General features: G+C 41.1%; 1 protein-coding gene across 3 annotated transcripts in view; it reads right to left on the bottom strand.

Annotated features, from left to right (window-relative positions):
- Window positions 1–6322: 6322 nt before the first annotated feature.
- LOC137383287 (dual specificity mitogen-activated protein kinase kinase 3-like) overlaps window positions 6323–20244 on the bottom strand; it is a 148394-nt gene continuing 134472 nt past the window's right edge. For all 3 annotated transcript variants that reach the window (XM_068055864.1, XM_068055862.1, XM_068055863.1), the window contains 5 exons: window positions 17612–17739; window positions 16364–16441; window positions 14726–14865; window positions 13555–13600; window positions 6323–13456 (listed from right to left, as the gene is read on the bottom strand). In XM_068055864.1, the coding sequence (XP_067911965.1) occupies window positions 13370–13456; window positions 13555–13600; window positions 14726–14865; window positions 16364–16441; window positions 17612–17739 (479 nt within the window). In that variant the 3' untranslated portion in view covers window positions 6323–13369. The remainder of the gene's footprint in view (window positions 13457–13554; window positions 13601–14725; window positions 14866–16363; window positions 16442–17611; window positions 17740–20244) is intronic.

Genomic DNA, 20244 nt, shown 5'->3' on the forward strand with positions numbered 1-20244 from the left:
GATGGAGACTAATTTCTAGGTCTTGTTATCTTTAGCACACAGATAAATAAGTGTGAACTGATCTAAAAACAAAAAATGCAGAAATGCTCAGCAGGTCAGGCAGTATCTATGGAGACAGTGTTAATGTTTCATGTTGATGACCTTAAGTCGAAACTGGGTTCATCAATCTGAAATATTAACTTGGTTTCTCTCTCCACAAGTTCTGCCTGACCTGCTGAGTAGTTCCAGCATTTTCTATTTTTATTTCAGATTTCGAGTATTCGCAGTATTTTGCGTTTGTGTTAATGTGAGTTGATGGTCAGTCAGTTCAACCATAAGCAATGAGATGGTAAAACAGTGACACTGAGTGGTAGCTGCATTGAATTACAATTGTTTTTAGATGAAAACCTGTTTTTGAAAGGCACAAAGCAGTTTTCGAAAGCTGTGCTGCAAATCAATGGATCAGATCTTGCGGTAGGAATATCAGTGAGGCCATCAGCACTCACCTCTATTAAAGCATAAATTGGATGGCAACTTCTGGTGTACAGACATGCACAATTAAATGTGAAAATCAGGAAGTTGCTGTCCAATTTGTCCTGCTCCTCCACAAGCTTTGCTACATCAGTATCTTGCCAAGAGATTCGGCCTTGAAACGCATAGAACGGTGTGAAGTTGCGGTACTTACCCAGTAGATACTCACTAAACTCACCAGAAAAGGTTAGTGTGTGTCCATTCAGGTGCAAGCATTACAAGTCTTATTTACAGCTAAACAACCTGACACTGAAAAATTGGATATTTTTTAAAATGTTCTTTAACTTTTCCTTTCTGTCTTTTATCTGTTATGAGGTTTCCATATTTTTTGTTAAAACTTGAGAATCTATATTTTAAAAACTGAAAAGGATTTCATGGACATTGAATCATCTGGAGATTGCTGAACTTTGTGGATTTTTTTTTTAAAGTTCATCAAAAGGTTGACCAGTAAACAAGTACTGGAACATTTAACGTAAACACAGCAGGTGTTCTAACCTGAAGAGACAGATGTTTAGACAACAATATATGGCTGTCACAGGATTGTTGCTGAACTGTTTTTGGTTTCATTTTGAATTGTTAAAAGCCAGAGATCTGCATATTGACCTACCTGGCGATCAGAAGAAAACCCAGACCACTGTTACCTCTCTTTGGAGAATCCTTGCTCTTGAAAAGAAAACCCTGAATGAAGTTGTACTGTTGCCTCCTGTATTTTGAAGAAATCTGGAATGTTTGCAGAAACCTTGCATCTTCAAAAGAACTGTGCATTGAAGGTGTGAGAACTGAAACGTTTGTTGCAGCACACCTGCTGTAAGACCCAGGTGAAGCCTTCTGTAGCTGAATTTCTTTGAAGGCCTACCCAAACACACTGTTCATGAGCCTTGCCTGGAAAGATTCCTCGTGGCAGCCACCTATTTGACTTTGGGACACCTCACCAAAACAAAGGACTTCCATCTCCTCTGTTCAGTATGTTTTTTTTTATTCCTTCTATTTCTTTGGAGCAGCTGGAAACAAAATTCAGTTGTGTATGTGAGTGTGTGCATAAGGGCTAGGATAAAAATAAGGGGCTTTAATATCTCAGTTCACATATATATTTACTTCATTATTGGCTAAGACTTAGTTTATAATAAATGGATAATTTTGTAGTTTATTAAAGAAACTTGGTTGGTGTGCTTTATTCTGGGGACAAATAAGAGTATCTAATTGACTGTTTCGGTAAGTGGGAAAATACATTGCTCTGTTGTGACCTGTGGAGGAGTGGGAATGAATTAACAGTGCACTCCTCCTGCCTCGGTCGTAACATATCTCTCTCTCTCTTAATCTCATCTTTCTCTCCCTCTCTTCATTCTGCTTTCTGTACATGATTTCACATTGAATTCAGTATTCCAACTGACATTTCTTGGTTCAGACTCTGCATGCCTCAGTGAGGGAATTCTTCAATCTGATTGTTTGAGGAGACATGCTGTTATTTTACGCTGTTTACTAGAGATCTGGGGCCTGTGTGGAGTTCTTTCACAGCAAATTCCAGTGTAAAAGCCCATAGAAAGTCTGTGAGCAATTGTATGCGTAATGAATGGCTCGTGCCATTTCATTTGTTCGCTCCTGGTCCCAAAATCCAGGCTGGCGAGTTTGACTGTTTCAGCTCCCTACTGATTACTCGGAGCCATTGTTGTGGCAGGTTTGAGGAATTCACCAGCTCTGCAAGCTGTCATTTGTACAGGTGCTCAGAGGGGTCATATCAGTTTCAGTCATATTAAGCTATCTGTAGAAAACGTGGGCTGGATGCTGAGTAAAACTCACTCTACCCTGCACCAACAGTGTTCCTCAACCTAAACCTCAGAAAAGCCCCAGTGAAAATTTTCTCCCACCACAGCCATCCTTGCAACCTCCGAGTGAGATTGCCAGTTTAGTGCCAGCTTCAGAGGTTTAAACCCGTGCCCACCATGAAATAGGCTTAGACCAGTCAAAACCCATTTCATCTCGTAAAGACTCATCACGCCCATCTGGGCTGGATTTAACACGGGGCAACTTTTAACTCTCAGGGCAACAGCAAGTAACCTGCTGTCACCCTCTCTTCACTTACCAATAGATTGAGACACAAACACTTCATTAAATGGAACCATGTGGAATTTTAAAAAGATATCCCTGGAAACATTGCAGAATTCTTCCAATTACATAAATTCATGGCATATTGAGTCTCTCATTTCCCTTCTTTTGCCATTTTAAAGGAACATCTCCCTTCATTAAAAACAATTCTTCACTTGTCTACAAACACAGGGTACAATGATATTTAATGTTTAATGCGTCCAAACAAATCACTGTCACTTGTGAGCCTCTCTACAGTAATAAGTGTCAGCTTAGCTCAGTTGACACTCTCCCTCTTGAATTAGAAGGTTCTGGGTTGAAGCCCCACTGCAGGACTTAAGCACACAAATCGAGGTTGACACTTTAGTGCAGTATCGGAATGCATTGTCGAAGGTACCACTTTTCAGATGATACATTAAACTGAGTGCCCAATCTACCTGTTCAGGTGGGTGTAAAAGACCCCTTGGCACCATTCAAAGAACCGCAAGGGAACTCTCTCAGTTCCTGGCCAACATTCATCCTTCAACCAGTAGCACCAAAACAAATTAACTGCTCATTTATCTCATTGCTCTTGGTGGCATCTTGCTGAGCACAAATACATTTCATATACCAACAGTATCCACATTTCTAACATTGCAACAATGACTACACTTCAAATTTAAAAAATCATTGGCTGCAGGGTTTCTTGAGGTTAAATCCAGTTGTGATTTGGAATATGCTGCCTGAAAGGGTGGTGGAAGCAGACTCAATGATAACTTTCAAAATGGAATTGGGTAAATACATGAGGGGGGGAAACATTTAGAGGGCTCTGGAGATAGAGCAGGGCATGGGTTATTGGCTAGCTCTACCAAAGAGTCGGCACAAGCACGATAGGTCAAATGGCCTCCTTCTGTATCATTATATGGTCCTACATAAAAGTAAGTCCTTTTCTTTCAACAAGCTGTGAATGGCTTTGTCATGCTGAGGGTATGAAAGGCACTGTACAACTGCAAATTCTTTTATTTTACACTTTGAGCAACAAGCTCAATCAAATGATCCCTAGTTGTCATTTCAAAATACACCAACATTTCTTCTTCTTCACACACAGCTCTTCAACCTCAAACAAAATAGAGATTTGTCACAGACCTATTGTGAGGCTAGAGTCCCTTTAATAACTAACACCAGTCCACTGCTGTATAAACCCGTTGATAGCATTCATTCCTGACGCTAGGAACTAATAACTTCAAATTGACCAACTCGTGCACTTTGCAAAAAATATTTTTCCTCAATGGTCAAATTACTGCACAGATCATTTTGCCAATTATGATTGAGTGTTGAGTTTTTAAATGTACATAGGGAACATTGCTGCACACAAGAATCTGGGGATCAATTGTTCCCATTTTTCTTTTTCATGCTGTTGTCAAATACACTGGGTAAACACAGAAACTAAAGACAACCTTTAAGATTTTGGACTGGGCCCCTGCTGCCTGGGGTCCAGGCGGAGATGAGGTTTCAGCTGAGGAAGGTTAGAGGGAGAAAATTGGATCTATGAATAACAAAGCACACATACAGAAGTATCTGATAACCTCTGTCAACATGAAGCCATTAACAGTTCGCTGCTGCACTCGGTGTATTAATAATTAATGAGGAATACTTCAGACAATGAAGGCTGCTTTGCTACTACAGACCAAAACCACTGTCTAAAACAAATTCCCGAGTCCCACTAACAACCATTACTTGCTTTGGTAAGATCATTACCTGCCAATTTGTCACAAGATTCGTTCTCGATGAAGGGTCACACCTGAAACATTAACCTCTTTCCTCAGATGCTCGACTCCTGTCTGCTTTTCTGACATTCCTCACCTTTCTTTTACTATTAATGCTTTTACAGTCCCTGCACTAATTCATGGAACTATTGATGTAAGCACGTGCTTGCATAAATGCAAGGCCTGATTGTGTATGGTGTTGATTTTTTTTGTATTTGTATATTCTGTTACTCAATATTCCCATTTCTCGACATCCGACAGTATTAAATTAACAGCTTTTTAAAGCTGTTTAGCCACTGGAGGCAGTACAGGTAAATGAACAGCCCTTTGGCAATACCAAGTACCAACTCACAAAATGCTTTCTCTCAATGCTGCTGGAGGCAAGGCTCAGTAGTGGCAAACACAACAGGGGAGCAGAGGAAAGGGCAAGTATTGACAGCAGCTCTCAATTAACTCAATTAAGCCTGCTGCCATTTTGTTTCAACCATGGGCAAGTTTTTGCTCTGCCTGTAGGATTTTCTCTGCCTTCAAGATCCTCGTTCAGCCTGTAGTGTGATTGCTTTGCCTGTAGGGGGCACACTCTGCCTATAGCATTCTCGTGCCTGCAGGGTCCTTGCGCTCCCTATAGACTTTGAATCGCTGATGATGTTATCGATGGCCCCATTCTTTGCACTGAATTGAAGAGACTGCACCAGTGACATACCAGTTATAAGGCAGGATTGAAAATCATTACTGCAGCAGTACTAATTTGTTTCATTCCCAGCAAAGGTCATGCCTGTGACGGAAGTGCGAGAGAATTGTATTTTATTCTGACTCAGAGGCCCAAGCTCTGGAATATCCCCCCTACACCTCCCAGCCTCTTTCCTCCTTTAAGAGGCTCCTTAAAACCTACCTCTTTGACCAAGCTTTTGGTCATCTAACTTAATATCTCCTTTGTGGCTTAGTGTCATACTTTGTTTTACGATTATGGCGGCACAGTGGTTAGCACCGCAGCCTCACAGCTCCGGCGACCCGGATTCAATTCTGGGTACTGCCTTTGCGGAGTTTGCAAGTTCTCCCTGTGACCGCGTGGGTTTTCGCCGGGTGCTCCGGTTTCCTCCCACTGCCAAAGACTTGCAGGTTGATAGGTAAATTGCCCCTAGTATAGGTAGGTGGTAGGGGAATTGAGGAAAGGTGGGGATGGGGTAGGAATATGGGATTAATGTAGGATTAGTATAAATGGGTGGTTGATGGTCGGCACAGACTCGGTGGGCAGAAGGGCCTGTTTCAGTGCTGTATCTTTAAATAAAAAATAATGCTGCTGTGACGGGCCTTGGGAAGTTTTATTACGTTAAAGGCGCTACATAAATAAGTAGTTTTGTCAATACCCCGTATCTCAGTGCCAGCTTTATGCAGGCAAGAATCAGTGAAATAGAGGAGTTAAGGCAGGAGATTAAATTACTCTGGGGCGGTTTTAGAATTACATGACTCAGAACAGTTCAGACGTTCCACTAATGTTACTCCACAGAGGAAAGACTATTGGGACTTCAGAGGGAAAAGCAGCAGGTCAATGATGAAAGCAGAGGGCGCAGGTGTGTTGTTGCAAGGCAAATCAAATGGACCATAGCAAACACTGAACATGAGTAACAGGGAAGTGAAGGTAGAAGAATTGGCCAACAGGAGGGAGGAAGAAATAAAGTCCGAGATGGAATAGGAAAAAGAAATGGAGGCAGCCTATTGTGATTGTGGGGTTTGTCACTCAGTGACCATTGTCTCCTGGAGCTTGCCTGATCATCTTTGGGGATCAGAGAGAAATTTCCCATAACTTTCCCCTAATCTAGCCAAAGGATTTTTTTTCCCTTTTTATTTATCCTAGTTCACTTCATTTGAGTGCCAAGCCTAATCACAGTTAAGTTTGCTGCATGGACAGATTTAACACTAATAGGAACGCCATGAGGGAGCCCGGCATTGGGAGTAAAGGCTCCCAACAATAAAAGACGGAGTCATTATTAAAAACAATGCCATATTTTTATTTTGTGTACAAATGCAAGGAAAAAACTGCACTGGCATAACAGCCACTGAACTGGCACACCATATAATTTCAGACCTAACCCCAATCACATTAACACACACGCTTAGCAAGACGGCAAAATAAAAAAAATATACAGTGTCAAAACTTTGCAATAATGAATTAAAACTCAAAGGTGAAGCAAATGGCACCATTCCAGACAAGGTTACTGGACCTCAGATCCAATCAATACATATTCCACGTGGGTTCCGTTCCCTGTGCAGTGGAAAAGATAGAACAGTTTGTTTCTCTTTATAAATCTTGCAGCACGCACACCAGCTGTGCTATAATTACTCCAGTTCAATGAAAGAAAAGTGATACAAATGAAAGTCTACAGGTTTTGTTAGATGGGGGGAACCTGACCACACTTGGTGCCTGACACACAGTCTGCAACAATGCACCAAGACACAGAAGAGTTGATGCAACACTTGGGGGGCATGGGGTGTTGCTGTACCTACATATACCAGCCCCTGGTTGGAGACACTAAAATAAAAGCAAAATACTGCGGATGCTGGAAATCTGAAATAAAAACAAGAAATGCTGCCAGACCTGCTGAGTATTTCCAGAATTTCTTGTTTTTATTCCTGGTTGGAGGCATGCCACTTTGGCTGATCTGACGTGCTCTACCAACTCCTGAACTTCTCTCTGTCACTGTAAAAAACAAAACCTTTACCTGGGAACAACTTAACTGTGGTTTTGCACCAGACTGTAGTTTTATCACAGCGGGTGCGCAGCTCAAACAGGGTGACTACTGGAGATTCTCTCATGTTTCAACTAAGGTGACTTTGCAACTGAATTACACTTCAGTGCAAAGTCGAAAGCCATCATGCAGCAACATGAACTGTGTAATTGACCTAGTAGATCACTTGAGCAAAGGCCAAGCAGTTTATCAACAGGCCCTCAACCTCCAAAAGGATCACACTTCAGAGTGCATCACTATGTACAAACTCCAAAAAGTTAGGGGGTGGGGTCTTTAGGATGATCATTTCCCTCTCCACTATATTTAGTGAATAAGTAGGTACTGGTTTAAAGTGGTATATCTCGCTATACTACACCTAGCAAAAGGAACAAAACTCCTATGTTTTCTTTCCCTCCTTAATGCAGGTCTATGGAGACCAACTGCATCACTGCCTGCTTGTCGACATGGACCAGGGCCTGAAACTGGCCAAAGTACCAGTCAGAGCAGTGTATTTACTGAGCCATTGAGGAAATTCTTTGCCAGCTTTTTAGTGACAAGAAAAAAAATACTATTCAAGGGCTTTTGATAGACACTAATTTTAACAAAAGCAAAAAAATATGCTGAAAGATGGCTGTATTCATGAGAACAGTACATTGTATGGGGGTGGGGGGGTGGGGAAGAGAAAGGCCCCTTTAAGAGACCAGCACACATCTTGTGTAGGACTGTTGAGGTGGTGTTCACAATAGAAGCAAACAAAAAAAAAAGAGAATGGCTACAGGAGTCAATTGACATGTCCTTGTTTTTCCAAACCCAGACACCAGACATCATTAGGTCAGCCATTGCTTGGTCGTTCAGTATCATAAAATCCTCATGAAACTCTTAGTGGAGTTCAGCTGTTGGACTTCATAATGGCTTTAAGTGGGGACTGCCCAACTATTTTCCAGCAGGTTGGGAGCAGCAGATTGTGAATCCACAAAGACCTAACCCACATGTGATCTGCTGCCAGAGAGACTTCCCTCTTCCAAGTTCCTTCACACATAATGTAATGAGAGATATCTATGTCAGGTGGTGCATCCAGGTCTTGGGCCAACTGCCCAGCCAACCTCCTATATCCTATTAATATAACACTACCATACAGTTTCATTCATGGGACATTTCTTATCGAATTCACAGCTATTTATTTCCTATATGTTCATGGGTTCTGTCCCCATCAATCGATTTTGCGCTAGTTAAAAGGTCTGACCCAAATCCTCTGTTAAGGCATCATCTTTCATTTTCATGTGAAGCCATTGGTTTTTCAGAAATAATTAGCAATATTAGAAGAATGTTTGACCCATCATTTAATGCATGATTTTGATTTTTAAAATATTTTAAGCTCTGCAAACTGAGGTCTATGCACATGGTGTTTTCTTGGTAAACATAAAGCATGTTTATATTTTTGTTTAAAGCTTGCCCGTCTTTGTCATGAACCATAGCCAAAAGTTGAACATAGCATTCCAGTATAATGCTAACAAATGAAGTACAATCCCCTAGGGCAATGAGAAATCCTCAATTTGTGCTTGGGCTACATAGAGGTAAACTAATGAGCAGTGAATTAACCCAGTGAAAATAAAAACAAAGAACATGTGGAAAGGGCTGACCCAGTACCTGAAATTGAAAGACTGATTTAACGCTTCAGTTGGGAGCCTTCAGCAGAGTCTTGAGTTCCAATGCAAGACAACGCTCAGAGCATGCACCATCTCCTTCACATACCGATCGACATCCTGTGCATCCACCTGCCCTTCCAATCGTTGCGACAGGCAAACCAACAACTTCTCTACCCTCTGAGTAACAAAAAACTTAACCTTTCTTACTTAGGCACGCACAAGTCACACAATCCAACATCCATCTCTTCCCTCTCCCTCGGCAAAATGAAAAACTTGGGATCAAAAGAAATTGTATAAATAGAACCTTCTACTTTTCCCATTACAACATACCTGCTCATTCCAGAGCCCATGAGCAAACTGTTTAATCCGTTCACACCAATTTCTATACGTCACATTTGTATTCCTCAAACTGGAGATTTAGGAGCAATTTTAAACTAACTTACCCATCGGGAAACCCTGGGGATTGGGTGGAATGCCGGCTTTACACCCTGCCTGATACTGCTCTCCACTGATTTTGATAGAGAATAAAATTGGGCGGGTGTAAAACCAGCATCGCATCTAATCCCATGGGTTTCCTGTCTGGTGGGTTAGCTTAAAATTGACCCTGTAGTTTGATCTTTGCCAACTCCATACAGTATGCCTGAGGAGGAGAGAGAGAGAGAGAGAGAAGAGGACACAATGCACTAACCACAAGGGTCATCTTTAAATTCTATATCAAAAATAAATGTAACTATATCTAGCTCACATCATGTGTGTCACAGTACATTACATACAGTGGGCACTCAAATATGATTTTTGGCTTCAAGATAGTTGATTTGGTGGCAATTTGACCTTCAGAAAAAAAGTAGTCTTTCTCCTCTTGCCCCTCACTCACTATGAATTTTGCATACTGGGAACAACATGAGAGCAACCATCAGGAATATATATGCCCATGTATTAGATAATCTTTGAAGGAGGCAAGTGCCTGAAACACTGCACTAATATATGATGGCTGCAAATCTGGCCCACGGTACTTCCTATTCTGAACATGTATTAAACCTAGGGACCCAAAAATATAGAATTCTTTTTTCTTAAAAATTTAATAAAGATCTTATGCAAGTATATTTATTCCACCATTTCAGAGTAGAAAATCAGACTACTCCTCTACAAGTTCATAAAAAGATTTAAGTAACTACAAACTATAAACAGCTGGATATAGCCATATTAAATACCTGTATAGTTTATAGTGTACAAAATATAAATGTCAATCATTGGCAAAGCTTCAAGTATGTTTTAGAAATGTAAAGCCATATTAACATTCTACACAATTCCCAGAATTGATTACCTTTAAAACCAATGGAAACGATAATTTGGCAAAGATTAACTGGCAAAAATTAATTGACATTTACAATGGCCAGGTTGCCCCATTTCAATGTGATACAAGCCTACAATGAGGAGCTCAGCAACATTCACATTAGAATCTGCATGCAAGTCTAATCATTAAAGCATACTCAATACCTATGTAATATTTTAAAGAAGATTTTTCTTTGGTAAATTGAATTAATTTGAGTATAAAATGATCTCATTGGGATTTAAATCAGATTAAAAAAGACTACTGCAATAACTTTTACTTTCCAAACACCTGAAGGCATTGGCCTAGAAGTTGGATTGCGCTGTGCCCGTTTTACCCACGTAAAATGGGCACCTAAGGTTCCAATGACAGGTGGCAAGCACACGTTCAATCTGCACCAGCTAACATATTGCTTAGGACTCTTGCGTAGGCGTCCAGGTTGCACACCTGAAACTGGGTTAGGCCCTTTGCATATGCTTCCTTTGAAAAATTAACTGTGCACGACTGCAGTGTGTGCTGTGCATACTGTGGTCAGTCTCTTCAGGTGGTTAGCAGGCAAACCAATGGTCCTTAAAGGGACTCAAGGAGTGCACCTCATTAAATCTTTTGGCTTCAGCCAGCCCCTGCTCATGCCCCAACCCAATTACCTTCCACCCATTTGCCCCCCACACCCACCCCACCAAGACCCTTCTGAGCCCCTCACTGGCACCTGTGCTGGCTGTTCCCATTGTGTGCCCGCCACCACCCACCCCCCAAATTATGTGCATACAGTGCACCAGGAATGCACCCGAATTCTGACGTGATCCAATTTCTTGACCATTGACTCCTGTGAGGATACGAATCTGCAGTTATTTGTTGCGTTCCAGCAACTCACCCAAGTGGTTATTATTCTTGCGTGAACCTTGATGTTGAGTGTTGGCAGGTTGTTTGATTGCAGAGACATCACACTTGAGCCTTCTTGCTCACACTCAATCTTAATCCAGGATGGGTCACTCTAAAGCCATTAGGTGTGGGACCCCTGGCTGATTCTCCACCCCAAACGAAGACATATACTAAGGCCAATTACTGCACCTCCATTGCAGTAAGTTAACTCAGCATAGCACGGCAATGGGTCCTGCGACCTTCCTGGCTTAACGACCTATGAAACTTGCTGAGCCATCTTACAGCTGATAACTTGAATATATTAACAACCAAATCCCAAAGTGTTTATGAACTTTATTCCTAAAAGGACTCAACTGTTTAATAAGTAGCACCCCCACCACCATCCTGGCTAAGATTAGCTAATGCTGCATAGACCAGATATTGAACCTGGAACCTTCCCAGTCTATGTGGCTCAGTTCTGCACTGGGCAGAACACTTATTAACTGAGTAACTGAGTGTATTTCTAAACTGTACAATTCTACTAGATGTACAATAAATCAATGGTCTGAGATTGTATTATTCCTGACAATGCAGACTGCTGTATAAATTCGCATTTTTTGAAAAAAAGTATTGTATAGTTGTGCAGCTTTGACAGTGCAACCTTAGACCAATGTGATTTATAAAGTATGCTTAAAAACATGGATTTTTCTTCTGCACAGGCCATTTTGTGTTGACTTGCATATATCTTATAACACTGTTACAGTACATGTAGCAATCATTTGTGAAGTCATTTTTTTTTTAAAGCAGCACAGCAATGACAGCTCCTTACAGAATGTACCCAGTCAGTGGCTTCTTGATGTAGGTCTTAAAATGCAAAGTATTATATAAGATCTGCAGGGACCTCGAAACACTTATCAATGCTTATAAAACAAGAAGCAGATATAACAGTTTGGCACAATAAAATGGTGTATGCAACAAGAGTAATGAAGTAGGAATGGCTCTTTCCCAATCACCTCCCCTTTTAAAAGTTGGTATATGCTAATGTTCAGTTCCTGAAGGTTAGGATCTAGTTTATTCTCATTCCAATATTTTTTGGGGGAGGAGGGTGTGGTATTTTTGTACATCACTTGAGTTACATTTAATTTTCTTTTTACACTTCTTTCTGCACTCCCTCCTTATGCTGCACTACCACCCCCTCTAGCTCCCTCCTTTACCCTTCTACAGCACCCAGTATTTAGGAAACAGGATGCCAAGTTGATACCAATGTGAATGACTAGGGAATGTGTTGCTCCATCTAAGGAAAAACTTTTTCTCCTATTTTCCATGGCATATGGAAGCAAGTGGACTCCATTAACACTTTCCCTCTCACATCCACAATAGTATTGGTGCAACTTGAGCTCCCTTGTGGGGACAGCAGGAACAACCATCATCGTTCCATTCTGCTGCGCAACATTGTGCACAGCCCCAGAATTTTTCTGTGGAAATTTTTACCATTTCTTACTTTCAAAATATATAGTTTGCCCTGGCTTAGATGTTCTGATAGCGCTCAAGAATTACTTATTGTATGAACACATATATTTAAATACAAAAAATTGAGAGAGGCAAGGGACCGATTACCAAAATTAGAAAACTTGGTACCATTACAATAAGACTTACCAACTTTAAGATGCCACTTAATTTAATAACCATGCAAGTTACAATGTCTGGGGAGATCATTCCTCATTTACCACTTGGATTGCCATCAGATCGTGCACCTTTTCACATCCTGCTGTATTAATTCTGTTGGTTTTCACAGTAACTGGTCTACTTCGAGATCCTTGCAAATTTCTGAAGTGCTACACATTTAAACCTCATCCGTGACACTCAATGATAAACCATGCAACAAAAAAAAGATAAATATAACCAAGAGCATATATGTCTGTTAAAAATAAGAGCATTTTTCTTTCTGTTCTTTACAACCAGGACTCTTTCACTTAAATATATACAAATGGTCAACACTAATCTGACCAGGAGTGGAATTACCAAGAGTTTATGGCTGCTTGGGCTTGGATTGAATGTTCACCTAATTGAGAGAAGCAAAGAGCATGGTCAGAGACAGGGGCACGAAGACCATATCATCTCCAGGCCAGGCTTGCACTGGGAGAGGCAACAGCTGGGCTCTTCACTTCCCCGCTCCCCCCAGCAGAGGGACAAGTGGGCTTGGATTTGCTTTTAAATTGCAAGTCCTGGTTTTGGATTCTACAGCTGGTGCCAGTTTGGGTTTAGTCACAAAGGTGCAAACAAAAGCCGCTCAGAATCTTTTGGATGTAGCACAGAGATTTCTGACTGGCATAATACACCTCGCACAAACGGCCATAAACTCAACTGCCTCTTCTTAAGTAACTAGGTTCACTCTTAAATAGAAATCCCATTGGATGATAAGTGGGAACAAAAAGGGAATCAATATTTTATTTATAATTCACTCAGATGTCAGATAGGGTCATCTCCTAAAACCTCTTTTACAAAGGAGGCCACGTCTGTTTCATTGGCATCGTGTCTTTTGAAGAAGGGGTGCTCCTGTTGAAAAAAAAAGGAAAATTTACACATGAACTGCAAGACTAGAAATGCAATTCGTATGTTCAAAATGCAAATAGTTGAGGTGAAGGACTTCTCACCATAAGGTCAATGTAGTTCATTCGATCCTTGGGGTTCTTCTTTAAACTAAAAAAAAGTGGGAATAAAATCAAAATTGGATATCTCAACATTAATGATGCTTGGATGTGCCAATGGGGTGACATGGCACTGCTGCATGCTCACAACTCCTCCTAACTCCCTCCCCATCTCTGTAGGTTCCTCCAGCCGTACAACCCTCTGATCACTGCACTCCTCCAATTTTAATCTCTTGCATATACCTGATTTTCATTGCCCCACCCAACTATCCGCTGACTGGTCCCCAAGCTCTGGAATTCCTGCCCTAAACTCCTCCTCCTCTCTACCTCTCCCGCCTCCTTAAAAAACATTCCTTAAAACCTACCTCTGACAAATCTTTTGATCACCCGTGCAAATATCTCATGTGGAGGGATGTTAAATTTTGTTCGATAATGGTCCTGTGAAGTATCTTGCAATTTTGTACCAAGTTAAAAGGTTGTTTAGTAAATTAATTTGGCATTAAGGCCTAAATCAATTCCTTATGAAAACTTATTTTACCACTTCTCAAAGACATGAGGAGGATCTGTTAGTAGCAAGGGTTAGAACCAGTAGCTAAAGCGAACAAAAGGGTTTTCTCTTCATTACCCCGGGGATACCAGCAAACGTGTGTAGATATCAGGGCAAGTGTCAAGACTCTCAAGAACATAGAACAAACGAGATGTTTTATAAGAGTAGTTAGAAACATATGTTGAAAATATGTCTCAAATAAATGAGATCATAGCAATATCAAAAATAATCAATTCATTATTGGGGATTTATTCATGGTGATAACATTTTCACATGAAGAAAAAGAATATGCCTACTTCTCACCCTCCCATGCCAAGTTTGTTTCAAAAAAAAATAAAAGCATACATTCTATAGAGCACTTGAGCAAATTTGACAAACCTGTACACATTTAAGGAACTAACTCTGTTGCCTCACTTAAAAATGAAAAACAGTGGCATTTAATTTGTGAAATATTGCCCTAAACTTGCCTCCCTTCATTTATAATTAGAATTTTCACCCCTCCCCCCACAACACCCCACCAAGAAGCTAAACAACACGAACTTGATTTCCATACAATAGTAGTCTGGCCTGTTTAAAAGTCCCAAGGCAAGAAGTGATACTTGAACATGTCTGCACGCTTCACAGACTTACCACTGCACTGTGAAATCCACAAATTCCTTGGAGAAGCGGTCTGCGGGTAATTGTGGGGAAGGCTCTTCCACAACTTGCTTTAGCTGTTGGAACGGTGTCCCCCAGGATTCATAGGGAAACCGTAGGATTGCTAGTTCAATCTGCAACATTAAAGAATTAAAATCCTATTTTTAAAAATATATACACACACATATAATCATTAATTGCAGGACAAAACAAGCTGCTACTTAGGGCATTGCGCTACCAGCAAGGGTGTCTCTGGTACATGTATTAGCTACAGCAATAGCAGTCTAACTGAACTAATCTCTCCAATAGAAAATTGACTCGAGTTTATTAATACAGCCCTTTCTTGTTCTACCAGCAGCTATAATTCCACTGTATCAAGCCTGACACTCCAATATAGTACTGAGGGAGTGCTGCGCTGTCAGAGGAGCCATCTATCAGATGAGATGTTCATGCTAGGCCCCGTCTGCCCTCTCGGGTGGATGTAAAAGATCTCATGGCACTATTTCGAAGAGCAGGGGAGTTATCCCTAGTCAATATTTACATTCCTCAATCAACATAACAAAATCAGATTATCTGGTCATTATCACATTGCTGTTTGTAGGAGCTTGCTGTGTGTAAATTGGTTGTCGCATTACCTACATTACAATGGTGACTACACTTCAAAAATGCTTCATTGGCTGCAAGTGCTTTGAGACATCTAGTGGTCATGAAAGGTGCAATGTAAATCCAAGTCTTTATTTTTATATCTTACCAATATGACAATCATCTTTTCATTATATTGTCTAAGTGCTCATATCACCAACAAGGCTGGGCAGGAAAAACTGTAATTTTAAGGTAAGGCAATCACAGAGAAGCTTTACATTTTGTTGGCCAATTATTCCACTCTTTGTCTCTCCTCACGAATACAAGTGTTAGCTGTCACTGGGGTACAGCTCCACATGCACTATAGCCCTCCTATACCTAAACCAAGTGGCTTTTCTTCGTGTCTGTACCTAGATGGAAAGCATTAGCAGTCTGTTCAATTATAAGCTAGCCATTCCTTTACTCAAACATCCTCCACATCCAACTGTAGAGATTACATGGTGTAAAGGAGCAAGAATCCTGACTTTCCCATTCAATAGACCAGGGATGCTGAGGAAAAGTGCCCTGATTGTTTCCCTGGCTGAGATGGCATACAGACTGGATATCAAAGCATGGGCCTTCTGATGGCTTAGTACTAACTAGACTGGATAGTGCATTCATCCATATGGCTATGTCCTAAGTTCACAGTTAAGTGGAAGAGCTATGAAAAATAAATTTTAAAACAGATATTAGGAAGAACTTTGTATTAAAAGAGTGAGGGATGTTTGAGATAATCTACAAGTTATAGATATAAGGTGTTTTCAAAACGGGCTTGGAGAAAGTGTATTAGAAGGACAAGCTTCGAAGAGCCAAATTAATTGTTTACATCCCTGACTGTATTTGAGCTTCTTTGCTGCTGGAGTTGGAGGGGCTATGGGTGAAGTAGGGGAAATATTGTCTTCATAATTGAAAATACAACTTCCCAAGATCTTGTTGGAGAACACATTCTAGGGAATGTAACCCCTGAAAATTCTTTCAGTTAAGGTTAAACTAGCTAATTTCATTACATACCATTGTGATTCCTAAACTCCAGACATCAGACTTCACATTGTATCCTTTCTGGTTCAGATCTGGGTTAATCCTCTCAGGCTGTAAAATAAAACAAAATTACACCATGATCATCTGGTAGGAATACATGGTGCAAATACCCCCACTGTTAAAAAAGGGAGTGCACAAAGTGATAAAGAACCATTAGCTAAACTCTGACTAAAGGTGCAAAGTCCAGTAGGACTGACTCCTATCTCTGAAGTTATTAAGACTCACAACTTTCCCCTCTCTGCTGGATTCATGGAGCCTACATGCTGCCAAGCCCAGTTCATACTGGGCACAGATCCATAGCTGCAAACCACCTGTTACTGAGCTCTAAATTGGTAACCTTTCCCTACACAGCAATCACTGCAATTCAAAAAGCAATCACTGTGTAAAGCACAAGAGTCATTTCAACATGGTTCAGTTAGGAGTGCACTTGCCTGAGTCAGGTGGTTGTGGTTCAAGTCCCACTGCAGAGACTTGAGCACAGGAACTAGGCTGGCAAGCCAATGCAGTACTGAGGAACTGAAGTGCCATTTTTCAGATGACGTCAAATTGAGGCTCCGACTAACACCTCAGGTACATGCAAAAGATCTCTTTACATTATTTCAAAGAGCAGGGGTGTTCTCCCTGGTGTCCCGGCCAATATTTATCCCTTAACCAATATCACAAACAGACAGTCTGGTCATGATTACATTGGTGTTTGTGGGGCCTTGTCTGCTGTAAATTGGTGGTCGTATTTCCTACTTTACAACAATGACTAGATTTGAAAAGCACTTCATTGGCTGTAAAGTGTTTTGGGGTGCTGTGAGGTCTTGACAGGCACTGTATTTGTTTTTTTTCCCCCCACTATATCTCTCCAGCTGAAAAATCAAGGTAGACAAAGCACACAGTGGTGGTCTACTGATCCTTACCCCCTCTGTAAGGTACACATTGTACCTCATCGTGCCTTTCTTTCTTGTTTTCTTTAAGGGTGACCAATGCAGGAAATTGAAAATTTACATTGATGTGGGAGGGGTCTTCTACCAAGATCGGTGCTAGATCACACTGCTGAGACAGTGCAGAAAGAGCTTTACTTTACTACACCTGAACGGAGAGCAATTGATTGCCAACTAAGAAAGTGTTCCATTTACAGCACAGACACCCAGCACATCAATGAGTACATGCAATGTCCTAAGCTGATATAAATACTGGAGGACAAGAGACACACAATTCCAAGTTTACACTCACAGCCATGTATGGTTTGCAACCTGCATCCATCGTCTTGGCAACTGAGTCTACCAGATATCCACTAATGCCAAAGTCACACATTTTCACATGACCTTCTTTGTTGATGAGAACATTTGAAGGTTTCACATCTGTAAAGGATAACAAGCGTTAAATATCAGTTACATGGATAATTATTTCAATATCAATCTGCTCTCCTGAAAAGAGGGGACAGGGGAGGGGGATAAATCAATGGTGTGTAAATTTTGGCTGGGATTTTGTGATCAGCAAAACCTACCAGGTTCATAAGCTGCAGTGAGAACTTCCACTTCTTGCTGCAGCATGGTACAACATCAAAAGGATCTGAGGGGCCCAGCAGTGTGGCACTTTGCTGCAAAGCCATGCCCCCCCTTATGACATCATGAGCTGAAGACACTACCTTGGAGGTCAGTCTTCAGCTCAAAGGCAGGCGAGTGTTTTACTAAGATTTTAAATATTTATATACTTTAAACAATTCCAAAAATTCATCTTTTAAATACTACTAAACAATTTTCCAATGACTGAGAAGGGTGATATTTGTAAGAATACAACTTAATTAATGAAAATGATCTTTGAATCTGCTGCAGAATCTTGCACTGCAATCATGCAGGGCTTTTTTTTTAAAAAAAAAATTAAAATGTCAGACTTTATAGATACATAAAGAAAGATGTGTAAATTGATTATGGTATGGCACTAGCTGTTGTAGAGATTTATTGATGGTTCTAATAAGCCCTTTAAAAACACTGCCGTAATTGAAGCTGGCAGACTTCAACACCTCATTAAGTATTTATACACCGGGCCCCGGTGATGTGGTTGGCATTTCCCCCTTCTTCAGCAGAACATTAATTGCATCCTCAAGGCTGGAATGGAATCTCTTCCGATGCTGTATAAGGCAAATTTGTGAAAGAGCACAGAATGAAAACAGGGAGTGTACCAGCCCACAGAGTGAATGAAGAGTTGTTAGACTAAAGTCTACCAAATGAAAGAAAAACACTTCAGCATTCCAATTATGGGGATTCAGGTTTCTCAATTTATAAAACAATGCATGGGTTTTCTTCCCTTCCTCTGTCACATCTGTTGGTTCCCTATCGAAGCCCTGAAATGTCAGCACATCATCTGTTTGGAGTTTTTAAAAAAATCCCTGATCCAATCATTCCTGCTGTGATAAACACAACCTGTCCACAGTTGCCCTAAAAACAAACAGGTCATTAGGACGCAGTGTGATTTTACAGGGACCAGTAACGCAGCACCGTGTTCTGATTCTCTGTGCTCCAATGTTGCCACTTTGAACATGAAATGCTGATAGGGTTAACATGCAAAAATAGATGAAACGAATGGCACAGTATTGGATTTAAACAGATATTTAATTATTGCAGTTTAATGCAAGATTCTTAACAGCAATCAGACTAGAACAGATTCAATCCAACTTCAAAAAAGATCAAATACTCAATTGTTGGGCTGAATTTAAAAAGGAGCCTGCCGGCAGTCCCAGCAATGGGCCCGGAAACGGGCACTGTACCCATTCATCGTGTGGGCAGCCGACCTACCGCAATCAAGCAGCAGGTGGCATTTTGCATATTGGAGACACGGGTCCCCCCTAATCATACAGTGGTGTAGGAAGCAAGTCGCTGATTACTGTGTCTGATGACTCCAAAGCAGGTGTTGGTCACATATTTAAAGGCCTGCCTGCCTAAGAGTCACTGGCAGCTTTCATTTGACTGTTGCAAACATTGCTGCGCTGATTCATGGAAGCCCCAATCACCCATCTGGGTGAAAAACTTTTTCTTCAAATCCACTCTAAACCTCCTGACCGTTACCTTAAATCTATGCCCCCTGGTTATTGACACCTCCGCTAAGGGAAAATGTTTCTTCCTATCTACCCCATCAATGCCCCTCATAATTTTTTTATACCTCAATCAGGTCCCCCCTCAGCCTTCTCTGCTCTAAGGAAAACCCTAGCCTATCCAGTCTCTCTTCATAGCTGAAATGCTCCAGCCCAGGCAACATCCTGGTGAACCTCCTCTGCAGCCTCTCCAGTGCAATCACATCCTTCCTATAGTGTGGCAACCAGAACGGTACACAGTACTCTAATTACAGCCTAACTAGCATTTTATACAGCTCCATCATAACCTCCCTGCTCTTATATTCTATGCCTCGGCTACTAAAGGCAAGTATCCCATATGCCTTCCTAACCACCTTATCTACCTGTGCTGCTGCCTTCAGCGATCTCTGGACAAGTACACCAAGGTCCCTCTGACCCTCTGTACTTCCTAGGGTCCTACCATCCATTGCATATTCCCTTGCCTTGTTAGACCTCCCAAAATGCATCACCTCACACTTCTCAGGATTAAATTCCATTTGCCACTGTTCTGCCCATCTCTATAGACCTGTAATCTAAGGCTTTCCTCCTCACTATTTACAACACCAATTTTCATGTCATCTGCGAACTTACTGATTATACCTCTTACATTCAGATCTAAATCATTAACATACACTACAAACAGCAAGGGTCTCAGCACCAATCCCTGTGGTACACCACTGGTCACAAGCTTCCAATCGCAAAAACAACCCTCAACCATCACCCTCTGCCTCCTGCCACTAAGCCAATTTTGGATCCA

This window comes from Heterodontus francisci, chromosome 24, assembly GCF_036365525.1.
Source record: "Heterodontus francisci isolate sHetFra1 chromosome 24, sHetFra1.hap1, whole genome shotgun sequence".
In the NCBI taxonomy this organism is placed as follows: domain Eukaryota; kingdom Metazoa; phylum Chordata; class Chondrichthyes; order Heterodontiformes; family Heterodontidae; genus Heterodontus; species Heterodontus francisci.